Source organism: Diadema setosum, chromosome 15, assembly GCF_964275005.1.
Source record: "Diadema setosum chromosome 15, eeDiaSeto1, whole genome shotgun sequence".
NCBI classification, from domain to species: Eukaryota; Metazoa; Echinodermata; class Echinoidea; order Diadematoida; family Diadematidae; genus Diadema; species Diadema setosum.
This window is the reverse complement of record NC_092699.1, coordinates 10861773-10888091: the sequence shown is the minus strand read 5'-3', so window position 1 is coordinate 10888091 and position 26319 is coordinate 10861773. Positions and strand designations below refer to the sequence as shown.

Genomic DNA, 26319 nt, shown 5'->3' with positions numbered 1-26319 from the left:
CAGATACGGATATTTTTTCTTTTTGGCATAAAGAAGATAGAGCAAAGTTCAATCAGAACATAATTCACACGTAGGCCTATTTGTTTTCTACATTAACTAGGTGATTTCTTGCGTATTCTAGCAGAACAATTCCCATGTATGGATGAGACCAATAATTGGACGGCTTGGGAGGAGGTAAATAATTATAGTAAAATTGACTGATAAAGAAAAATAAACGTACATTTGTCTTAATTTTTTTAGAATGTACCAGGATGTATGCCCTATATTCAGTATGATCACTTTTTTTTCCTAGAAACTTTTTTTTTTTTTTTTGGCAGGATTACACGCCAACATTTCATAGAAAGAAATGAAAGTTGTACTGAAACGATCAATATCTGTAACAAACAAATAAAATGGGTATATATCGAGGTGATGTTTTCGAGTTAGAAATGTCTATTTCTTCCCTACCAGCCGTGAGCACATAGAATAAACCCTTCTCTTACCCTATGATTAATACAGAGCACTGTCGGGTTTAAGTATAGTGCAATTTTAATTGCTGCTTATAGTCCCCGATGTAACCTGTTGATAACCTTATTGAACTTGAGAAGCCCCACAATCACGACTATCGTGCACTTTAATAGTTTGCTTTATAAACAATTCACAATCAAGTAGGCTACATTATAAGGCAGTCACAAAAAAGGAGGTGAAATAATAACACCAGTGCAATCGAAGTGTTCTTGGTGAAGGCTTGATGTGGTGTGGTGGTTGCACAGCTGTTTTCTGCTCCAAATGTTTGAGAAAAGGTTTTTTCTCCAGTTGTTTCTGGATCAGCGGTTATCGTTGTTGAGTGGCAGCTGCTATAGTTTCTAGCATTTTCTGACTCATTAGTAACATGTGCCGGAGGGTGGTAGACAAACTGAAAACAAGACTCGGATCTTATTGGAAATGTTTTTTCGAATGAACAGCAATTGATTGGCTGAAGGGCATCCATCCAGAAGATCCATGTCACGTGATCATTTAGCCGCACAGGTGTCCCCTTGTATGGAATCTTTCTTGCATTTTGAAAGCAGTAGAGAGAACCTTCCCCATCGCTGCCAAGCAAAGACGTGCATTTAACCTCGTTCCATGCAGGTGAATACTCAGTGCGTTTCATGATACACCGTGCTGGACTTGGTGGGCGTAAAACTTCAATGTACGCATCTTGAGTGAAAAAGTAGCTTTCACCATTTCTGTCTTCCCTCAGCGATAATAGGTAAAATTGACTGTCTTTGAAATTTATAGTGTCTATGCTGAGAGTCACTGTCAAGTAAGTTGGCGTTCTTTTGCTGTATACAAAGAAACGTTTGCTTTGCTGAGGTGTAAGGCAGCCAGAAACCATGGTTCCATTCCTGCAGAAGAAGCATGAGGCGTCGATCAAGTAAACCTCATATTCAAAGTTGGAGTCAATTGACAGAGATTGATGGAACTCCAGTGACACGTCTCTCCCTTCGTAAAACGTATACACTTCCAAAGCCAAAGCGTTGCAAAGGTACATCATCAGTACTGTCAGCAATGGAAGTAGAAAAAACACCTGGTGCTATAATCCATTTTGTGAACCAGAAATTTTCTAATGAAGAAAGGACAGAAGCCTCGACATCAGACTTTTATAAACGTCATTAAAAGAGTATTACATCATGGGCTGTGGGACACTTGCTGATTTGAGTAATTTCCATTTACGATGATAAAGCGAGTAAATCTAGCATGTGTTAAGTTGTCATAAGAAATGTGTTACTGTACTACTATAAAATGCCAATCATGATTAATGCATGTAACAAGGTATGGAATCCTGAAAGGATTCTCATGGAAAGATTGTAATACTTTAACTACTGAAGAGTAGTCGAAATTATAGTTTCAATTCTCCATATCACATATAGCCCATATATGAAGCAATATCACTTCGTGATACCGATATCTGATTGATCGCTTTTGAGACGTATACTTCTGGTTTTACGGTTCTAGAAAATCGTGTCAAAGATCCTAATTAGTGTAATATCTTTAATCGTACATTCAAATGTACAGAACTCGTCATGCACAAGCAAGCATAGATCGACCTACATGACCTATTGACTAATTTCCGTGAATGTCTGTGTGGCGATTATAAGGACTTTCTCAGAGAAATAAATGTTCTTACCACCACTAAACGAAGGACTGGGCGTAAATGAGTTAAAATTTTATATACATGGTATTAAGCAAAGTCAAGAGTGTTAGCTTACCTGTCAACACTAAAACATGAACCATGATGACACGCAGCATAAGTTTGGAATAATATTTGATAAGAAGTACCCGCAGAACATGAATTTGGTCAAAACTTATCCATCGACAACTAAACTCTTCATCAACAATTATTGATTAATTAATTAATTCATTCATAGTATAACGAGGAAAAGTGGACACTTTTCCACTATACAGTATGTATGCTCATCTGGTTGTCAGAAGTATAGGCTTCTCTTTTTAATTTCTTAGAAAACTTGCATAACAGGCATCATGAAATTACTGCTGTAAGGATTGAAATTTTTGCGTATACCTGTTTATTCTAAGCTGGGCTAATTATATGGAATGTTGCTCAGTGTTGCTCGAGTATAATTTCTGCAGATGGGAGTATATTTCTGTGCATGTTTTGATAGTTCCTGAAAAAATTGTGTTCTTCATGCATTTTCTCATTACTGAGATAATTATGCCACCTTTACATTAAAGATGGTTAGAATGCAAAGCTTACGGGACAATGGTACAACTTCTTTCTTGCCATACTATCATGATAAATGAGTTGAAATCTAAAAACATGGTATTAAGTAAAGTAAGGAGTGTATTAGCTCACCTGTCAACATTAAAACATGAACCATGATGGCATGTAGTGGAAATCTGAGACAGGAAGTCATGAAACCTGACGGCAGACATACACATCCAACCAGTCCTTGTGGCAGCTAGGAGTATACACTTGTATTTGAAATGGTTCATGAGTATACACTATAAATTTGAAATAACCGGGGCCCTGTTTCATAACACTTATTGTCAGTGAAAAGTTGTCATAGATGCGACAAGCTGCTAAAATCCTTGCATTTGATTGGCTGAGAGAAAATTCGTCATATCAATGTGGCAGTTGTCGCTGATAACAAGGCTTTTGAAACAAACAAACAAACAAACAATAAACAGGCCGGAGCCAATGAGGGAGGACGTGCATTTTGCATTATTGTATTGTGCAAACTGACTGCACTCCAAAGTTCAAAGTTGATTGTGTATCAGTGTGGGGGCTTGGACCGAATTTCGCGATACAGTAGTCTGGTAGTAGCATATGAAAGATTGTGGCTGCATGTTCCATTATCTCTGATAATTCAAGATTTTTTAATGGGTCACGATATGAGCCTAGGCTCAGGTGTGTTACTGTGATCAGTTGTACACTAACCATTAGGCATCAGCCATCGTGTGTTGTGCCTAAACGTTTTACATTTTTTGTTTCTTTGTGAAAACCCCTTGATAGATTTCCACCAAGATTGGCAGGTAGCATCAAATAGACACCATGTCATTTATATATGATTAGGGAATCTTTAAAAATCTCCGTCTATAGAAACAAAAGGGATAAACCTTACTTAATGTTATGATTTAGTATATAAGAGCGGGTGTAGGTGACTGCAGTTTCACGTTTGTTTGTGGAGGATCTGTGGGTGCCCTCTCCGTCTCCCCCCCCCCCCCCCCGGCAGCCAGGTTGAGGCCCATTTTGTACATTTTCATCTTTTTCTTGAAAGTGCATGGTAAACTTTTCATCAAGCTTGACAGGAATTTTGTTCAAGATGATAGAACTAAGAATAGGCACCATTCCCCTCTTGTTGTCTCAGGCAGGTGCCAGGGGACCCTTGCTAACCCTATCAATTAGAGAATCTTTAAAATTCGTCTCTAATTATGAAACCAGAAATGCTCTGAGTAAATACAATGCATATTAGTGAATTGAATGTACTCTCGAGTTTTGTTTTTAATGCCTAGATATACTTTAGAGGAAATTTATAGAAAGTCGCTGTACACCTTTTCGAAATTCATATATGGGTGTTTGCTCCACTATTCATTTTTAAAACCAAGTGACCATACTTGTACCTAAATTCAAAGTTTATATTCCTAGATATATGAAAAAGAAGTACATTGTATTAAAAAAATCCTCATTTTCAAAGCAAGGTTCTGCATTTTCACCCATAGGTTTTGTGAGAGTGTACTCGAAATCCAGTAAACTTTAAAAAGTCTTAAGTGGCTTTGACATTTTGATACAATCATGAAAGAAATGCTATCAATGAGCTTACCAAATTTTAGGTTTATTTTTCAACCCCTTCACAGTTATTTAGATTCCGTTTCTTGTCCACGCACAACTCAGTTTTAAAGCTCGTTTTAAAGCTTAAAATATTGTCTTCAAACTGAATTTGCCATTTGCCATATCGTACAAGCTCTGCTTCTTAGTGGGACCCTCCACTTCCATCCTCATCCTTAGTTGACTTGTATTATACGCTATGTATAACAAAGATGTAATTGCATCTACTTCTCATTTTCACATGTACATTGTCAAATTACGTTCTGCAAGTATTACAAATATCCTGTACATATGCAATGTATATAATTTCTTTGTTTATTTGATGGAAGTGAAAATAAAGTTGAATCTGAATCTGAATCTGGCTTGGATGTTTTAAATGTGTCTTTGTAAAAATTAGGTAGAAACCAAGTAAAATTTAATAATGGAAAGACACATCGACATGAAAAAGCTACCATCCAAGTGCTCTCCACAATTTACTCATACTATTTTAAATTCTTTCATATTCAATATAATAATCAACTGCAAATTTCTATTGAAAATTTTTCATTCCTTCTCGAGTAATCTTGTACACAAAGAGACACAGATAAACATACAGAACCAGCAACAGAGTCTCCAATGGCTTTAGGTTTTACGTACTGGCGGAGGTAAAAAATAGATATGAATATATATTTCTTTTATTGTATAGGCCTAAACTACCAGATGATGTAACACATGTAACAAGGTAGAGTCCATAATAATACACTGGATTGCTGAAAACTTATTATTTTCACATTATATGTTTGTATCTATATATATAAAAGTCTCGAACTACTGCTGCTGCTGCTGCTGCTCGCACTTGCTCGGTGCACTCAGGCGGAACGCCAAGGGCATTCATAGGTCATTGCATTGAAAAACTGCCTGTGTCATTCCCACTAGGCAGGAGGGATGATGCGTGTACACTCGTGCGAATGTGCACTTAGTTGACTCAATACAGCACTAGTTTATGTCAATTTTATGAAAAGAAATAATAAACTGTGAAGGTATAATGAAAAAGTATTATGTTTCTGTGTATTTTATTCATAAATCATCTTCATTTTAACCTATCTGTAATCACATGTTACCCACTTGCAAATCGACGTGTCCATAGTGTCCTCGAGCCCCCCCCCCCCGAGATAGCGCTGGGACATTCCATTCAATGACGGGGTTTTTATTTTGCAACGTTATCAACTCACTCTCATGTAAGCAAGTTCTTGCTATGGCTAATCTATTCTATAATGTATCATAATCTATCTATGCTTAGATAGCCTAATTCAATTTTGCAGAGACATAGAAAAAGATTTGTTTTACAATCGTGATACGTTCAACTACTCATTTACCCTGTGCTGGAATCCGCATGTCTGCTCCGCACGTGTTATCGCTATCGCTCAAACTTCGATCGCGATGGCTTGTGTGTAGGGCCCTGGGGAAGCATGTGGCTGAAAAAACACGCAGCACGTGGCATGGTACAAACAAATCGGACGTAAGAAGTCGTACATTCAAGAGCTAAAACAGACAAATAGCGAAATCAATGTCCACTGAAAAGGTCTTGACACTGTAATGTATGTTCCAAAATCATGTTTGGCTTAGTTTTGAGAGGATTTTCAAGGTTTTCCTCGCTCGAGATCACGAATGAGATAACTGAACTAGGTACTCATACAACGTGTACTGTAACATGTGCAATGTGACTGCTGCATGCATCGAGTGCGACAAGAACGCTAGGAATGCACCAGCTACGCGGTGTGCTGCAAATTCTTGGGGCGAAATTAGACTTCATTGTTCAGCCCGTCTAGTATCTATATTTTCATAATAATTCCAATTCTTCATAAAATCACGATTAAAATACTTGATATATTCGTTATATATTTTAGAAGCGTAATATGAAATATTTGGGTTTTTTTTTTCAGTCCGAGAGAAAAAGACTTTTGAATAAAAAAGTAATAATAAACAAAAATTCTTAACTCAAGTCTAAATTCCATGCGCCTTCTTGCAGTTCCCCGCAGTTGCCCATGGATACGATGCATAAGTAATCAACTGTTTACAGAAGGCGTTTTCACATCAACCCGATAAAAATCCAAGCTCGAGATATTTTTTTTTTTTTTATTCCCCAAGTCAGAAAATAGCGCGCTATTTCGAAACATCGGGCTGATGTGAAAACGCCTAGAGTCGTACCTACCCTACTGCTCCTGTTAGATTGTAATTGAGAGCGATTGTGATTTTATCAGTGGTGTTTATAGTTTTATAACCCTAGCCAATAAAAAAAAAAGGCAAATTCAAACATCAAATGGTGTGACAGTTTTTCAGAATTCCCTATCGATGTCACTTGTTGCCACGATAGTTTTCAGATTTCACTTGCTTCATTATCGAAGCTGTTGGACGTTTGAAAGAACTGCTTCACAAGAAATCACCTTTGATTTATCATTTATTTTCACAAATAAGAATTTTTATCACTTACATATTTCTTTTATTAGTTTAATGTCATAATATTTCATGATGGTATGTGTTCTGTCTTTACATGGCAAGATGGGATTTTTTTTTTTTCCATCCAGGGTCAAAGAAGAAAGTGACAGCAAGGAAACAAAAAGGATAGGGAGGAAATGAAGAGGACAGAATGAAATACCTGCTCAGCAGGCTCTTTTTTTTATTGATTTAACACAATGGTGAACGCAGTACATCAGATTATAAGTATTCTAAATAATTTATTAGTTGAAAAATTATCAAAGAAAACGGGATTTCATCAAGTTCTAAATGAAAACTAAATAAATTAGCATCGCCATTTAGATCTAATATTCACTACAGAATAGACCTAATGCAAACTTATTGTCAAGCTTTTGGTTGAGTTTCTTTAGAGACACAAATTTTGGTAGCACTAAATCCGAGTGAACAAGCAAAATGAAAAAAAAAATGATAAAATGCAGGTCTCTAGACCATTCCTGTCTGTGCACGAGCGAGCATCAGCACCGTTTCAGTGTCACTCTCGTCATCGGCCTAGGCTACTCGTGTCATGTCGTACTCGCCATCAACGTCATGCTCATGGCCACACGAAATAAATTGCATCATATATAAGGGTTCGTACATCAACATCACCAGAATCATGGACATTATCATCATCATCACTATCATCTCAACCACAGCAAATCCCTGAATATCACTCCCATCATCATCATACTCTTCACTCTCACAAAATACATCAGCAAACGAGACCTAGCTAGACATGTTAGTTATACACAAAAATGAAACGGAGGTGGAAAACAAGTAATGAATACACGAAGACTATCGACAGTGGTATTTTACCGTAGAAAAAAATACACAGAACATCTTGCATCGGAAAAAAAAAAATCGAGGTAAAAAACTACGATGAGGAAAACTAGGGTAAAACCCGATGCCTGGAAGACGAACGATGAAAACACTTTACGGTAAAAATGCTAACTCGAAAACAAACGAGTGGGTACCATACAAAGAACGATGTTCTCGCACACACGTAGAACTAGATAATCTACATCGTGTTCAATCAAAAAACTCAACAAACACTCGAACAAAAACTCACCTCTAAATTGTTGCAAACGAGATAATCACTTACAATAATGAACAAAACACTCTCAGAAGTACGATTGTACTCTGAGAATAAAAGATGTAGAATGATACGAAAGCAAAAGAGAAAAAAGAGGGAGAAATGGACAGGAAACCTAGAGAAGTTACGCAACACTCACTAACGTAGATGGAATTCGACACAACAGCTAGGTAATCAGATATCCACGCACTCTCTGAGGAGATCGATCGACATCACGAAACCGCGCGTAAGAAATCACTGCAGTTGCTGGGGCAACAAAGATACATGCGCGCTGTAAACATGAATATTGATTACTTTCTCAGCAGGCTCGAACCCCTGGTAGGTGTTTTGGCCAATAAGAGACATTCTAAAATACATTTCTTTGCTTGTAATAATTATTCTGAGTCCATGAAGGATCTCTGTGATTGGCTAAAATTATTCTACAGCTCCTTGGCTAAGTCTGAGGTCGTAGGACGCCCTCTTTTGGTCATAAATAATGCACCCCACGCTGGATGTTTCAGATTTTCGCGAAAAACTGTTCGGTTTTCACCACAATTTGCTTGGTTGTGGTGGCCCTGCCAAGTTTCCAGGGTACTGAACACATTCCCGGTCATAAATTTTTGCTTAGTGTGCTTAAAACAATTTTAAGCGGGGTGACGGTATTCGGGCCCCTGACGAGGTGCGGGCACCTCGCTATACTTGACAAGGGACGCGAGGCGCGTAGCGCCGAGCCTAGCTGCCGAGGCGCGCGCACAGCGCGCGCCGAGGCAGCTAGTGAGTAATATTTGTTTTTGGTTACCCTATAGTCACCTCAGTCAAGGACCAAGGTGAACCATTTTCCTATATATGAACATATCTTATTTCTAAATTTCCAAAAAGGCTATGCCAGCGCAGAATAATTAATTTCATATTTTCATTTATTTGGGGCCACTACATTTATTTACAGGCCACTAAAATTTCAAGTTCAAACATCCTAGTGGTCCTCGAACAGGCCATCAGAAGAAAAGTGTCAAGCACTGATGTGTATACGTATGTGTGTATCTTCATTGATTCATTCCTTCAATCATTCATTTATTCAGTCATTCATTTCTTCTTTTTTTTTGCTGATTTGATTTATAAAATTACATGTATTATTGTTGTTACCTTATTTTACAAAGCTTTACAGGATTCATTCTTTGTAACCAGAGAATACAAAGTAGTTCGAGTATTACAGGTACTTCCAAAGAGGCCCGGTTCCTGGGCCTAAAACCCAAACTATAGATTTCAAAGATCCTCTCACGATCCGTAGGTCGTTCAGCCAAGTCACGTCGTTAGTGTAGATTTATATAGAGATGTGTGACTCTATGGGATTATCAAGTGTCAAATTTTGATGCATGGCTGTGAGTAGTGGTTTGCCTTTATAAGATCAAAATTTGAATCGATGAAATCAGACAAAGGTCATATTTGACACATATTGAATCGAACTGAACTGGTGTGGTTTATTGAATGAAAATAGCAGCCCAGAGGCTGAAATACATTCATTTTTCAATAAAAACACAATTATTAACACAATAAGAATATTTAGCAACCAATGAGCTGTATACAATCCACAAACTGTACATGGAATCATATATTATACATCCGTCTAAACAAACAAACAAACAAACAAACAAACAAACAAACACAAACACACACACACACACACACACACATAATATATACATACATCATAGCAAGTGAAAATAACAACCAGTATTTACATTTTTTTTTCTACAACACTAAATTATTGCATAAGGCAATGGACACCTTTGAGCACAGAGGAAAAGTTTGCACAGGAGAAAAAAAAAAGGATACGATATCCACCAATAATACAATTTTTTTTTCTTTTCCTTAACCATCCAGTAAAAATATCAACAATCTCAGAGGAATTCAGTGAAATTGTTGAGAACCATGGAAACACACACTTTAACGAAATGTTTCATCAAATTTTAAATTTCCCCTTTTCTGTGTCGTTATTTCACCTTAAAAAGAAGAGCACACAACACAATATGCATAACGCACGGATCAGCCAGAAAACACTTTCTTATCAAAATCCGTTATCAGGCATTAAGCTCATTTTCTCCCGTATCAACTGGAGTACCTATTTGAGAGAAAGTACATGTGTTTACACTGGTGTTTACCGGTAGGAATACAACTGGAAAAGACATTAAACTTGTCTGTTTTGTTCACGAAAGTTTGAATGATATCGATTTAGATCATTAATAGAAATACATCCTTCAAATATAGCTGATAATTCATCAACCACAAAAGCATTAAAGAACACCACGCTTATTCCAAGTGGTGACGGAGACACTACCAAAAATATCAAAATTTTCTCTTTTATCTGATAATATACATATTATTGTTTAAACTTAAAAGAAATACTGCAGTTACGCTTCATCACTTAAAGGGAATGCAAACCCAAAGAGCAATGTGGATTGAGTAAAAGCATTAACACTAGTAGAACACATCATTGAAAGTTTGACGAAAATCGGACAATCGATGCAAAAGTTATGAATTTTTAATGTTTTGGTGTTGGGACCGCTGGATGAGGAGACTAGAAGAGGTTATGACGTATGAGTGGACAACAATATAAAGAAAATATAAAAGGAATTCCACAAAAATTAACTTTTCTAGCAAAATGAAAGCGTACTTGACTAACCGCTTTCAGAAAGCAGGGGGAATAAGTGCTACCCCTAACATATGTCAGTATCAAGCTGATGGAATGTGTAATTTTCATGAAAAATGAATTTGTACTGAATTCCCTTTATATTTTCTTTATATTGTAGTCCACTCATACGTCATAACCTCTGGTAGTCTCCTTACCCAGCAGTTCCAACACCAAAACTTTAAAAATTCATAACTTTTGCATCGATTGTTCGATTTTCCTCAAACTTTCATTGATGTGTTCTACTAATGTTACTACTTTCACTCAATCCAACTTGCTCTCTGGGTTTGCGTTCCCTTTAAGAAATATTACAAAATGTACTTTAACGATAACTTTATAGATATATAGATATACAATACATTCTAAATTGCACTAAACACAACAATATAAGGATCAACATACTTCATAAATCATAAAGAGTAGAAACAATGTAGCTTGAAAATTAAGCAGAACAGAGAAGTTAGCAGGAGGGAGAAAGAAAGCTCTCTTTCTCCCTCCTGCTAACTTCTCTGTTCTGATAAGAGAGATACAAGAGAAACACACACACTCAAAGGACAGCAAACTATGACGTGATCTACAAAACTGAAATTTCATCAACCGCATACATGTACTGATTTTGTAATCACAGATGGAATGTTGAAAATGGAAAGGAGTAAAAAAAAAATATGGGAAAGGCATGCGGGAAGAACCAGCCTCGCAACTTTCATGTAGGACAAGTGCAGTAAAATAACAAATCTAGATAAAATGTAAACATTATTGTTTATCTAGGAGGACTTCAGATGAAATAGTAGATCAACATGATCAATGATAGCGTTCACTTCTACAGAAATGAGTGCTCAGGACATGAGAATTACGAAGTTGACGCGTGGAGATCTATGACTCCGGGGAGTGTGACAAAAAGTCTCTATGGCAGGGGAATGAAGAAGTCTACGTCCAAATGAATGGAGGAACTGCACATAATTAGTTCAGTAGGTGCATCTTCATGGGAAGTGCAGTACTGCCTGCGTAAGCGTTTGCCTATGTATCATAATTGGTTTTGCAAGGTGGTCAAAGAGAAGCGGAGGAATGTAAGAGATGTAAAAAGTCACCAGGTCAGCCCAAAGCACCACCTACGCGAATGGCAAAACATGAAAAGTCTAGGCCCCGTCTTCAAAATCGTATCAGCGACTTGCATGTCTCACTTGAAGTTTGACTGCACGGAGGAAAACACCGAGAATCTACTGACACGTAGTTTCCTCTAGAGGTACACTTTTGATATTTAAGGGTACTTTGAAGGATATCGCGTCTGCTAAAGTTAATGGTCATTTCATGACTTTTTGTCACATTGACTTTGATATCGTTTCCAAGGCAACAACCAGCAAGATCATAAAGATTTTTTTTTTCTGTAAAACGGCAACCTGCTCCTCAAATCATCCACGTATTTCCAGCGGTAACTGATATCACATGCAGCGTCATTGACCAGAGTTGAGGACATAACTGTACTCCAACCACACCACCTTGGTTCAAAGTTTTCACGTCCGAGATAGCAGAGTCAGTTCTTACCACCTGAGCACGATTAGTCAAGACATTATGAATAATCGGGAGAAGAGTTTCGTCCACACCATGAGCTTGGGAATGACGATGTGGTGGAAAGGCTTTAAGTTGCTTAAGAAAGTACATAATAAATCTCCTCATTCATAAGCAATTTGATGAAGATGAATGGATGATTACACAGCCTATAGTCAAGGACTGAAAGTGGCAGGTGTTTCTTGGTTCCGATTACGTAACAACTAGTCAAACTTTATTTTTTTTCACTCTTTTTCCAACAGAATGTACAAAAAAAAAAACAATATGATACATTTGGCATGCGAGTCGTTGATTATATACATACATATATACATAGTCAGACAGGGATAACAACATGCTCATGTCCTTATGTTTGGTACAAAAAGAAACATACACTCTATTTATACATTCTGTGAAAAAAAAGTGGAGGTACCCACTCAAAAGACTATGCTTGTAACATGTGGGCACCTCTGAGGGAAAAGTGGGAAAGAGGGGAAGTAAAGGGGGTGAAAAACTTACAACTACAAAGATTTGCGGGAAACTGGGAAAGTCGGGAATAGAAAAAAAAAAAGAAAGAAAGAAAGAAGAAAAAGAAAGCAAAAGTGTGAAAATAGGGAACAGAAAATGGGGAGAAGAGAGAGAAAGAGAGAGAAAAAACCTAAATTATTTTGATGCATACACCAAGGGGCGAAGCCCACAGAGACAAATAGCCACGCGTTTTCGAGAGTGAAACAGTGTTGAGCTGCTTTCCAGCGGAACAGACTGCAACCGTGAGGGCACGTGAAGAATACAAAAATACTAAACGCGGTAAAAAAGTGGTCGATGCCTCAAGAGAATGCTGCCTATAGTGAAAGAAAATACATTACAGAATTATATTTATTCGGTTGCATTATAAGACTTCAAAAGAAAACTCTTCAATCTCTTTTTAAAAGAATTCAATGACGGTGCATTTTGTATGTCCATGGGAAGGGAGTTCCAGAATCTTGGACCTACATAAATAAAAGTTTGTTGAGCAAGCACGGTCAATGTATATCGAAATAAACCGACGTCCCTACTATTCCTCAAAAGTAACTCGCATTTGACACTTTTTCGTTCTCAATCATTCATGAAATATGAAAATGTTGACATCTATCAAGTTGATTTCATGAGCAACTCTTTCAAATATTCTTGAATTTTGCACCTCTATCAACCTGAAAGTTGCCTCGAAACATAGGTGAAATAAAAGGTACACATGTCAAATCTTCCATGCAGCAGTGGGTTACAGACAAACCTATCGGCAATTTGTGTTCCCTTTTACATGCGTCACTTAAACATGAACATGACAACTTATGGTACTATGACTTTAAAAATATCTCCCTACTTGACTGAATAATCAGACTTTTATAGTTCACTCATACAGTCAGAAATTTTTCGTCAAACGAGCGGCTGAGTCAATGATGAGAATAGTAATGACGTAATGCTCTTGTAAACCTAGGTAACCTCTGCAGTGATAACTCTTCTCTTTCAAAGTATCAGAGCATTATTATCATCACCCCACCACTGGTGAAGTGAAGATAATTCCTGAATCTTATTTCTGGTTTGAAGGTAATTCCTGAACCACTCTAAGGCCCTTATGCCACGGATATCACAGTGAGGTAGCTTGTAAAGTGAAGAAAGATTTCATGATTGATTGTGTTTAACAAGGTCTAGGAGAACTCCAGGAAAATGAAGACAAGATGATAGTGATCATCTATAGCGTGTGCAACTTTATCGACGAATTTCAAAAGAACGTGTTTTAAGCTGTGTTTCTGTGGAAAGCCAAATTGAGAATTAGCGAAGTCATTACTAAAATCAAAGAAATTAATTGTTCTTGTTAATATCAATTTTCATGGACTTTTGTAAAGTAAGAAATTATAAAAGCGGGCCTGTAATTACTTATATAAAACATGTTACCTTTTTTTAAACACGGGAAGTACCTTAGCATTTTTCAGTTGTTTAGGAAAAACACCATTCGACGTAGAGCTATTTCATTTTGTGAAAAGGTGATGAGCAAAGGAAGCAAATATTTCATTTCATTTAATTCATTAATTAGGAGAAACGACACCTCAATATAAACATAAAGGTCTGCTTGCAGTACTGTTTGGCTATGCTCATAGTACGAAAAATGTGATTGGGCTTACGTAAAAGCAAACTAGTTCAGTCGTAGGTCCCACGATAAATGAGATAAAAGGAAATGCGGAATACAGATATCTATTTAGACCATACTTTGATTGAGGGGAAATGATAGAGCACAGAAAAAAAGCACACTCAAGTAAATGTTACTAAATAAAACATATATACCTTATAAACAGAACTACATTTGTATGAATGTATTATCCAATGTTCATTATGACAACATACATAAATATATACAGTATATTTCAGCGTTTCAGCCTCTGGAAGAAAATATATATATATTTCTTTACTGGAATCCAAGAATGAATTCATATCATTTTATTCTATTTCCGACAAAATTATATAATACAATATGACATTTGCAAATTATACAAACAATGAATACAATATGACCTATTGCATATTCAAGCGAAATTAAATCAGAATATAGATAGCAACCTCTCCCCCCCCCCCCCCGGCCAAAGGCAGCGATTTCTTAGAAATGTCTCATGCTTAAAGGGGATTGCTAGTAACTGATCAGTGGGAATCAGTGGGAAGGCTGGGGATAATTGTTCCAATTCTTGTGGGATTCATTTAAGAGTACATTATATATCTATTTTGTAATTTGCTTCAGAATGGTCTCATATTCAGTTACTAGCTATCCCCTTTAAGGGTTAGTTAAGAGTGAACACATCTCTTACCCCGTCAGGTATCATACGGCTGTATCAACAGTGGCATACGGATTTAAGTAGTTTGTCATTACTTTAGTACATTTCAATCGCTTTATGAATAATACAAGCACAGACAGTATCAAGATAAAGAGAAGACATGATATTGATGGTATAATCCAAGTGTTCTTTGTTAAGGCTTCATGTGGTGTGGTGGTTGCACTGCTGCTTTCTTCTCTGAATTTTAGGGAAACGTTTGTTTCATCAGTTGTTTCTGGTGCAGTTGCTATTGTTGCCGTGTGGCTGCTATAAGAGGTTGTAGAATTTTCGGAGTTGGTAATGTCTGTTGGAGGGTAATACACAAATTGAGAACAAGATTCAGATGTTATTGGAAATGTTGGTTCGTACGAACAGCAATTGATGGGCAGATGGATATCCATCCAAAAGATCCATGTCACATGATCATTTATCCGCACTGGTGCCCCCTCGTATGGAATCTTCTTTCCATCTTGAAAGCAGTAGAGAGAACCTTCTCCATCGCTGCCAAGCAAACATGTGCAGCTAACTTCATTCAATGCAGCTGAATACTCAGCGCGTTTTATGATACATCGTGCTGGACTTGGTGGACGCAGAACTTCAATGTAAGCATCTTGACTGAAAAAGTATCTTTCCCCGTTTCTGTCTTCCCTTAGAGTAAATAGGAAAAGCTGGCTGTCCTCGGCAGTGATATTGTGTAGACTAAGGATTACTTGTATGTGAGTTGATTTTCTCACAGCATGAACAGAGAAACGACTGCTTTGCTGAGGTGTGAGGCAGCCGGAAACTATGGCCCCATCCTTAAAGAAAGAACATGAAGAATGAATCAAGTGAATCTCATATTCAAATGTGGAATCACTGGCCAGAGGTTGGTAAAACTGCACCGACCCATCTCTCCTTTCGTAGAACTTGTAGACTTCCACAGCCAGGCTGTTACCGAGACACGTCAACAGTACTGTCACCAGTTGAATGAGAGTATGCCTTCCGGTGAAATCCATTTTGTCAGCCAGACACTGTCCTGTTAGAAAAAAAAAGAAAGATGAACGTTATCATAGTGAGTACTCTGAAATTCACACCAACTCTCCTCTAATCAGTACATGAATATACAAAGACGGATTGTGCTTCAGCTCAGGCTACGAGTACAGTGTAGTCGATCCTCAAAGAATTGTATGATTTGTTATGTATATATCAAAAAAACTGTTGCCGTGAAAATTCTTTACTAACATTTTACATTGATCACACGTGCCGAATTTCAATTGAATTACTTTAAATCTGAGACAGTGGTGGAGTACACAGTAGCTCGTATGATTTTATGAAAATTTGCCGTTACCATGGTAACGCATTACTCGATACTGAAGAAAAAGGTGTCTTCCACATCTACTTTTGATAGCGGCCACATATGCCAAAGCTTAGGCGGCTAAAAATAACACCAACAACAAAACAAACGAACAAACAAACAAACAAACAAACAAACAAACAAACAAAATGAGGGATTAGTGCGACTCACTAAATTATGCAACGGTTTGACAGACCGAACGATCAACCGACCTCCCGACCAGATTATCTCTTGAAGCATTATAATAGCATACTGGGGAGAATGCATTATATGGTGTCCACTTGAACAAACTGAGATCCATCGCCCTAATAGGGGGGCTAAGCGCCAAACTGATGTGAAACTATAGTGGTTTTTTTTTTTTTTTTTTTTTTTCAAGAAGACGCTGGAAATATACAAAGTTTACCCGGTTAGTCTGGAAATTACAACCGAAGACGCGCAGCAGCACAGCAGGCTATGCAGGAAGCGAGACGATGGTCTCGGATGCTCACTTGAGTCTTTGGCTCAAATGAGTTGAAAATATTTATTGCTTATATCTGCTTTAAGCAATTTCAACTCATCTAAGCAAATTAAATCCCTACCTGCAGAACTGTTCATTTTCGCTCTCAAGTGTACACATGCATAAAAAATGTGTGATTAGTAGAGCGGTTAAGCCGAAGAATTGTGCAAAATTTGACTAAAGCATGAAACTTTCACCATTGTTAGTACACGCTATAAGATTAATTTTAAGATCGGGAGGTAAGTCTGAATTGACCTCTGATGACCTCCAGAGGTCAATGACCTCAAAATGTAAGAAAATTGATATTTTGCATCATTGGTTAATGATAAACACAGTAATGATGTACTAAAACTTAATTTTTGTAACAGTGAAATTGTCTTCATGTTCAGCAGAGCCTTGACAGGTTTCTACCTTTGACCTCTGATGACCTCCAGAGGTCAACGACCTTAAAATGTCAGAGAATTGGTATTTTGCATCATTAGTTAATGATTAACACGGTAATAGTGTATTAAAACTAATTTTTGTTACAGTAGAATTGTCATGTTCCACGTACAGAGCCCTGACAGGTTTCGACTTTTGACCTCAAAATGTCAGAAAATTGATATTTTAATGCGTCACTCATTCCTGAAACACGATAATTATGTACTAAAAACTAATTTTTGTAAGTGGAATTGCCTCAATGTTCCACAGAGCCTTTCAAGTCAGGTTTCTACCTTTGACCTCTGATGACCGCATATGATGAGGTCAATTACCTAAAAATATCAGAACATTGATATTTGGTGCAATTGGTTGATGATAAACATGATTAAGATGTCATATTCATTTGTATCACAATTGAATTGTTTTCCTATTCCACAGAGCAAGAGAAATTACTCACGTGTCTCAACCTTTGAACTCTGAGGACTGTGACAGGACAATGACCTCAAAATATCAGAATATTTTATGTATAGTCAATGGTCAATTTATACCCAATGTACAATCATGCATTATGCTATCAGCATTTATGTTATAATAGAAGAATCTTGTCATTCCATGGAACATTGGTCATTACCCTGTTCATTATATCCAACTTTGACCTCGGGACAATGAGAGGTCACTGACCTTTTAGAATGTCGGAATTTGTGAAGGCTTACCTGTATTGATGTTTGGCTTCATTGGTTTAATCGTAAATGCTTCATGTACAAATTCGCCTTTACGTTTTGATCAAAGTATGTACTAGGATGTATATTCCACAGAGCATTGCTTTGTAGTAACAGGTCTCTGGAATGTGAGAGGTCAGTTACTTCAGAAATAAAGCTTTAAGTGTCTTGAGTGATGGCAGTGACCTCAAATCTAAATTTTATGTTATGGTTATTTATGCAGACTAGCAAATATAAGCAAATAATTATGGCCATTATCTCCGCACTCGAGGAAAACAAGGCCTACGAGACTGACATTTAGATCACAGCGTTTAATCTATTCAGTGTAGGTCTCATAGACCTTTTTCCCCCATGTGTCGGACTCATTATGGGACTGGATTGTTTGTAGTGTCAAACTCATGGGCAATATTTGCATAGTTTCCAGCTGGTGGGCCTGTATTGGCCAATGTGAAGCTTGTGGGTTAATTGTTTCAGTATGACTACGATGAATGACTCATGGTCCTGGAGTATACAGTCCACAGCTGCGACATCATGGACCATCTTGAAAACTTCGACATACTGTGAGGCCCAACGTGCATTCCACATGAAGCAATCCTGTGTTATGCAACTAGCTATTGCCATCCGAGACCTACCCAGAGAATAGATAAGCATTCATGGCAAACCATGGAGAAAGCGGATTGTGTAAAATATTTTGGAGTCTACTCCCATGGGAAGATCAGCTGGAATCACAACGCCACAACAGCTTAAAAAGGCTATACTTCAACCAAAGACTCTATCCAGACGAAGATATCATAAAGATCCGGTGCTTTGCTACTCCACACTGCTCACAACTGTCCTTGAATATGCATGCATCATCTTGGATCCATTCACCCAGACAAACATCATGAAGTTTGGAATGATCCAGAGAAGATATGCACTCTTCAGCTGCAATGACCATCATATGCAAAACAAGCAGTGTTACAGCCACACTGAATAAAACTACAATGGCAATCCCTGTAAGAAAGTACAGCACAGGCAAATTCAACGGTGATGTTCTGCAACAAGAACTCCACAATATCCACTCCGCAGGAAGTTGTGGCTCCATTGCTGCATTCTTCAAAAAGGGCCAATGACCAGAAATGTCAGGCATCATTTGCAAGAACACAAAGTAGGCCTACTCCCAAAGATTTTTTTTTTTTAAATCGCTACCCTAGGCCACTGTCTCTTGTAACTCTTTGAAACACTTCAGGAGAGAGATACTCAATATTCAGCTCTGCTATTAAAGATACAGATGTCTGTCTTTTTGTTTTTGTTTTTGACTGTTTGTTTTTTGTTTTGTTTTTTTGCTGCATATAGCTCCTTGGAAACCTTTTTTTTTTAACCAATTAAGAAAAGGCTCCACAGCAAAATATTACAAGATTACAAAGTATAGTGAAGAAGAAGAAGAAGAAGAAGGAGAAAGAGAAGAGGAAAATAGTTCTGCTGTCAATGATGCAGAGCCAATACCAATCAGTTCCATGGTAAATCTTAGTCGGCACTGCAAAGGTTTGGATGTCTCTGTTGGCAAAGGATATTCTAAAGCTCCCAAGTACAATGTAAGTCCTTGGGGTGGTTTACATTGTCTGGGCGTAGAGGGTTGGGTAGGGTTGAGGATATGATGCTTTGTTATAACAATTAGGTCTGAGATATCTGGTTTTTTTAATGTTTGTTTTGACCATCGGGCATGGATCTCCAACACAAAAGAATGATAATGTGTTAGACCCAGCCACCACCGTGTTTTTTAAAATTTTGATATTGTATACAGTGTAGTTGAGAAAAAATGACTTTTCATTGTCCCAGATGGAAGTTAAAATTGAACAGTGTGTGGAATACTCTGCATACAATTTTGGACACACACACACACAAAATACTTTTTAAATATTATTTCATAAACAGCTGGCCATTGCAAACCAATGAGACCAGACATCGATATTCTTACATTTCTATGCATATCTTTCAATATCCTCCAGATGTCAGAGGATAATCGCTACTGTTCATGTGAAATGAGTACACGCCTTTTGAGTTGCTCACTTTCATTGCTATAGAAACACACAATATGTGCATCATGTCAGTCATTAAGTAATGCATCAGCTTCATTTTCAGTCTTGGATTATATATTCTTTTTCTACATGTACAAAAAAATACATGGCAAAATGATCAACTTTCACATCAGAATATAAGCGAGAATACTAAAAAAAAAGATATAGATGTAATAATGTGCAAAGCAAATACCATGCCTACATCATCTTAGGGCAAACAAGGAAGGAAATCACCTTATTGATAAACAATTTACTTGACTGGGATAGCGACCACTGAACAATATTGTTTCTTACAATTCTCTCTTCTTTTCAACAAGTGGAATAAAACACATGCACATACCGGGGCATCAGTTCAGAGGAAGGGTGGGGTGGTGGCAGGGGTAGTTGACCCCCACCCCAATAAATTTTGAGATGTGGACTTTGTTTTGTTTTGTTCTTGTTTTGTTTTTTGTTTTGTTTTTAGCTTTTTAGACAGAAAACTGGCCAAATTTTTCACTTTAAGTGTGCATTAGATTGTTGAAATTTAATTCTGAAATGCAAAATCTCCCTTCTGTGAGAGGGGATATCTCCTTCCTATGGACTCCCTCCCCTGCTTGGTTCCTTCCACAGATATAGCATACTTTGGGGATTGATGATTTCCCTAATTCTATGAAAAATGTTTTTAAGAGATATTTTAATTTGAATTCTAAATATGAAAAGGCTTTCCTATATATGCATGAGTGTTCATCTTGGAGGGCAAGAGGCAGTTGCCCCGCTTCCCGAGAAAATATGGGAGGGGAAGTGGTGGGGTCATAAAACTTTGCCTCCAAGTATTTCCTGAGATGCGGACTTTTTAAAACTTTTTTGATAGAAAATAAATTGTCTGAACATTTCACCTATAGTATGTACCAGATTAACAGGCAAAATTTCTCGCTATCGCTTTACTCCTCTGGCTATATCAAACTCCCCTTCATGCATTGATTATGGCTACACATTTGGTGATGGACATTTTTTTTTAAATGGTAGTTCAACCAAGAGAGGCACATTGAATTGCAAACAAAAGAATGCAAAAGCTCCATAATGTGGGAGGGGGAAACCTCCACCCACATCCTTCCCTCGATTGGTCTTCCTCCACAGATGACTGACTTACTACACCTCTCTGATACAAATTTCGAGATATTCCTTCAAAGTGCATGTGTGCCAGATCGTTGAATCTCATTTCTCAAAATACAAGAGCTCTCTCGAATGGGAGTGGAATACCCTACCCTCTCCAACGCTGCCCTTGTTGGGTTTCCATCCATATAGAATTGGTACACTTTGGCGATCCATAATTTTCCAAATATTCCACAAAACGTATGCATCAGATTCTAAAAATTGAAAAACTTCGTCTTCGGGAGGGGGGGGGGGGGGTGAGATGCGCCCACACCCCATCAACTTCCATATAAGTGATGACGCACACGTTAAACAAGAGCTGCACTAAATCACTGATTTCAGGTCTAAAACTTCAAAAATCCAATCCCCCACCCCCGCCCTCCCCCTCCGTTCCACTTCTTTGCACCATGGACTTATGCTTACACATATTTTCAAGTCCCCCCCCCCCACGTGAAAACAGATTGACACCCCTTGCTCTGTGCACATACCCGATCTAAATAATTACATGAAAAGTTCTGCGGAATGAGTAGCCACTTTTTGGTAACAGAAATGCATGGTTTGTAAGCCCTACATTTTAAACAATTAACTATGAACTATCGCAATATCAATATTAATATCATCGCATTTCATTGGAGGTCTTTGACCTTCTGTGATTTTCATAGGTGAAAGGTATTGGCTCATTAATAAGCAGGGCCTACGAATGCTCTCTATAGAACATCATCATGTTTACCATTAATGATGCCAAACTATTCTGATACTTTCACGTCATTGACCTCTCGAGATCATCAGAGGAAAAAGGCAGAAACTTGTCTGTGTGCCTTGGAATATGAAGTTACTGTAAAACAGATATGCTTGCTTTGTACATCTTTACCATGTTTATCACCACCCAATGATTTCATAGTTCAATATTCTGATATTCAATAGGTCATTGACCTCTCAAGGTCATCAGAGGTCAGGGGTAGAAACCTGTCTACTCTTTAGAACATGAAGACAATTTCATTGTAAGACAGATATGCTTGTTTTGTACATCTTAACACTGTTTACCATTAACCAATGACATCACAGATCAATATTATGATATTTTGAGGTCATTGACCTCTAAAGGTCATCAGAGGTCAAAGGTAAAAACCTGTCAATGCTCTGTGGAATCAGAAAATAGTTTCCCTGAAGTATAGATGCATGTTTAGTGCATCATAACCACATACATCATTCACAAATGTCTCAAAACATCGGTATTCTGATATTCAAAGTTCATTGACTTCTAGAGGTCATCAGAGGTCAAAGGTAAAAACCTGCCAATGCTCTGTTGAATCAGAAAATGATTTATCTGTAGTATAAATGCATGTTTAGTGCAAAATAACTACGTCTAATATTCACAAATTTCTCCAAACATTAATATTCTGATATCTAAAGTTCATTGACCTCTGGAGGTCATCAGAGGTCAAATCAGACTTACCTCCCGATCTTAAAATAAATTTTATGGTATGTACTAACACTGGTGAAAGTTTCATGCTTTAGTCAAATTTTGCACAATTCTCGTGATTTGACAAGTAATGCAATAAAATCAGATGCGCGATAATGCACAATAGGTCCTATATTATATTTAAAAAAAAAAATAGCCAGAAGTACACTGTACTACAGTCTACAGTGGGCCTAAAAGCAAACTGTACCTGATCGCGGTTGCTATTGTTATTCTTTTTTTTAAATCGATTATTGATGACTGATAAATCAGGCCACACAGCAGTAATCCATTGATATTTCGCGTTATCCCCATAGGGAGTTATATGCAGTTTGTTGGGAAAGACCGTTGGTAGGGCACGATCGATCATTGCGAAATGTTCTATCTTTTTACTACTGAATAGGGAAGGCGCTTTTGGTTGTATACATTCGCCTACTAACGAAATAGGTTTACGTTTGTTTGTTTTTTTTAATATAAAATACTCAAAACAACTCATTATCCTGGCAAATCGCGTCAGCTCGACTTACGTTGAGTGGTCTTTCATGCACTTACCTTTTCCGTGAGCACGGAATATTCAGTGATGATGAGTGAATGTTCCGAAATGACTATGGACTACATAGAGACATATGGCAAAGAATCAGGAAACAGTACTGAATGTAAACGGTAACATTCGGTATGCCAGCAGTAACGTTCGAATATAGCTCTAGATGGACACAATATGAATGCTGTGATAACCAATTGGGTAGGGTATGCACAGAGCAAATCCAATCATTTTGTTCGCCAAACAACTATATGCGTTATCGTATTCGCTATATATCATGAACTATAAATGCTTTTATAGCGTCCGTAACAGCTACCTAGCAACAATGCATGCAGTGCGCCGTAGATGGCACTGTTAAAATAGCAATGATATAAGAGCGCCCTCACATGAAACTGGCTGGGAGTATTTGTGCTACTTCTGGACGTGTTTTCAACTTCGTGCATGCGGCAATGTACAGCATGATTTATCTAGTGTAGGCCTATATCGCGATGGTCCTTTCCAACAGCCTTCGCAGCTGAGCAAAATCACCAGAAGGGAAAAAATTCATCAAAATCACAAAATTTGAAAATAGTCGTGTAACTACCCACAAAGACTGATTTGTGTAATTATATATCTCATTAACTAATTATTATTCTTAATTAATTAATTGCATATTGGTTTTAGTGGTCATAAACAAAACACTAAAAGATATCAAACACTAGACATTATAGGACTGCAGTATTTAGTAGACTTGCTATAAGGGGGTAAACGCTGCATTTTTTAGTACAAATGTCCTATTTGGCACACATGTTCCCTAGGGCAATTGAAAAATTTTCATCTTAAGAGACACTCTGTATCTATGCAAATAAGCCTTAATTTGCATAATGTATGCAGAAATACATATAAAAATTTTAAAAAATATATGTGCAAATTATGTGCATGCAAGGCTACCTGCACACATTAAGAACTTACAAGCTTGAGTTAGAAACAAAGTCTGTTTCTGAAAAAAAAAAAAATGTTAACTCAGTATACTATGAGCTACTATGGCATAGAAACTATGCTAGGAAGTTTATACACAATACCGGTAACATTTTGATAAGGCAATAATATGCAAAACGTGTCATGTGAACAATAAAGGAGATGTTATACTTTAAGTCAAATAATCTCAGTCTCTGACTTAAAATCAGTCAATTTCAGCAATAAATCAACGCAGAAATAATATGTTCACTTAAAAACTGCTTAATCACTTGCCCCATCATACGTCATCTTTGGGCCAGGTTTGGTGAAATTTGCATCATCCAGTCTTGAGTTATCTCGTAAACTGATACAATTTCTTAAGTCGACCTTGACCATTGACTTCTGGTATTAATATGCACAATATGCTAATTAGGTGGTAATACAAACCATTTCTTTTTGACTAAAGGAAATGCATACTACTTCCGTAGTTTTCATTGCAAAATGCAGTTCTTTGACTGTAAGAAAAACTTTAAAAATAATGTTTTTACTTTACTTTCTTGAGTAATTATGTAAATTAACTGGTAATGATGGTTCAATTATTCAAATTCTTTTCTCATTTTGTTTCAAAAAGTGTTTCTAACGGGTTATATCTATCTAGGATGAGATTTAAGGGGAGTTTCATTAAATTTAATTCAATTCAATTCAAAGGTTTTATTTTCACTTCTTTCAACAGAATGTACAAAAAATATAGATTCGACATGCGTTTGATAAGCTTCATTAAGGCTTTTTGTTTGTTCTGGTTATCAATAGAATGTGTAGGTATTGATATGCATATTATGCAAATAACAGGTTGTTTGCATAGAGACAGTTTGTATCTTCAGATGAATCATTACTTTTGACCCAAGGAACATCCATCCTATGTTCAAACTTTGTACTACAAGATCCTGTGCTAAATAGTTTAGAAATTATTTCAAAAATGCAGATTTTTGCACAATACCTTGCATAATTATGCAAATTTTTTGTTTATTTACATAGGTATGAACTCAATTTTGCAGGAATTGTTTCCACATACTCTATAGAATACTTCTACCAAATTAGGTATTTCCGCTGGACGCACATATATTTTAAAATAATTTTTATATGTATTTTTGCATAAATTATGCAAATTAAGGCTTATTTGCATAGATACAGATTGTCTCTTTAGATGAAAAAATTCCAATTGTACAGAGGAATATGTGTGCCAAATAGGACATTTGTACTATAAAATGCAGCGATCACCCTTTTTTCGCCCTTAGCAAGCCTACTAATTGGACAGTCCATGGAGGTAGCAAAGACTTTTATTTGTACCTCCGTGGACAGTCTATCTAAATTCTACCCGTAGGAACTTACCAGAAATGCCATTATGGACATCACTTCACTGCCCGTTGCCGATGGCTCTGCGGTTGATGCCGTAATCCTTTTCAGCTTTTTCTGTCGTTACGTGAGTGCAGCATTGTGGATGGTCTTTAAATAGCCAGCTAGCAATCGTAGCCACTGCAGACAGGAAAGTGCATGAGACGTTGTCGGCCCATCTATCTCTAGCCATTGCAGCGAGGGCTAGATGCTGGCGCCTACTTTTCCCTATGAAGAGTCCCAAACACAGCACCTGTCTCGTTCCTGATGGTCAAGAGCAGCCTGCTCACGTACCACCTCCAGCATGATATTGCCATCATTCTTTGATGCTCACCATAGTTCAAAACTCTCTATAGATATCCTGCTTCTCATCGCTTTACCAATGGTCCATGTCTCAATTCCATACGTCATACTGTAGTTGACCAGACGTTTATCTTCCGATTCCTTGTGGCAATGATAGGGCCTGTACTTGCGATCCATACTCTGAAACGGTGTCTTATAGGAGTAGCTTGCGTCTGAGAAGCCGTTGGTAATTCTAATAGGCTACCAAGGTAGTTGAATGATAACATATGCTGGTTGTCCTTATCCATTATCGAATATAACGGTGGCTGTTATGAGCAATTTTGCTCAAAACTATACGGTTTCCGACTAAAGATGTTCATCGACAGCCCCTTGGCCCCGCTTGCTTTATGTAGGGCCTATCAAACTCAATGGAGCTTCTTCTCACTGGCAGCCAGGATCACGTACGGTGTCAGCGACGTATCTCACGTTTGCCAGCAGGCTGCGCCAATTGCAAAGCCAGCCACTTCATACACACATCGACTCTGCACAATTTTGCTCATGTATGGTGAACCAACGAGTGAACTTTAGTCATTCATTACTCGCGATACGCC

At 37.5% G+C, this 26319-nt stretch overlaps 2 protein-coding genes across 2 annotated transcripts; both read right to left on the bottom strand.

Moving 5' to 3' along the window:
• Positions 1-652: 652 nt before the first annotated feature.
• On the bottom strand, positions 653-8237 carry LOC140238516 (uncharacterized). Its single transcript, XM_072318419.1, has 2 exons — positions 8187-8237; positions 653-1555 (listed from the first exon to the last, which is right to left on the bottom strand). Exons 1-2 carry the CDS (start codon positions 8235-8237, stop codon positions 653-655), a joined length of 954 nt encoding a protein of 317 aa, XP_072174520.1.
• A 6710-nt stretch (positions 8238-14947) lies between these two features.
• LOC140238954 (uncharacterized) lies at positions 14948-25444 on the bottom strand. Its single transcript, XM_072318847.1, has 2 exons — positions 25424-25444; positions 14948-15952 (listed from the first exon to the last, which is right to left on the bottom strand). The coding sequence occupies exons 1-2, from the start codon at positions 25442-25444 to the stop codon at positions 14948-14950; spliced, it is 1026 nt and encodes a 341-aa protein (XP_072174948.1).
• Positions 25445-26319: the final 875 nt, after the last annotated feature.

What these genes read in the sequence shown, in the direction of transcription:
- LOC140238516 (XM_072318419.1), bottom strand. Translation starts at nt 8,237, where the DNA reads ATGTCTCTTATTGGCCAAAACACCTACCAGGGGTTCGAGCCTGCTGAG. An exon ending in GGTTCGAGCCTGCTGAGAAA is followed by an intron (nt 1,556 to 8,186) that starts GTAATCAATATT and finishes AATGGATTATAG; the next exon opens with CACCAGGTGTTTTTTCTACT.
- LOC140238954 (XM_072318847.1), bottom strand. Translation starts at nt 25,444, where the DNA reads ATGTCCATAATGGCATTTCTG. An exon ending in TGTCCATAATGGCATTTCTG is followed by an intron (nt 15,953 to 25,423) that starts GTAAGTTCCTAC and finishes CTAACAGGACAG; the next exon opens with TGTCTGGCTGACAAAATGGA.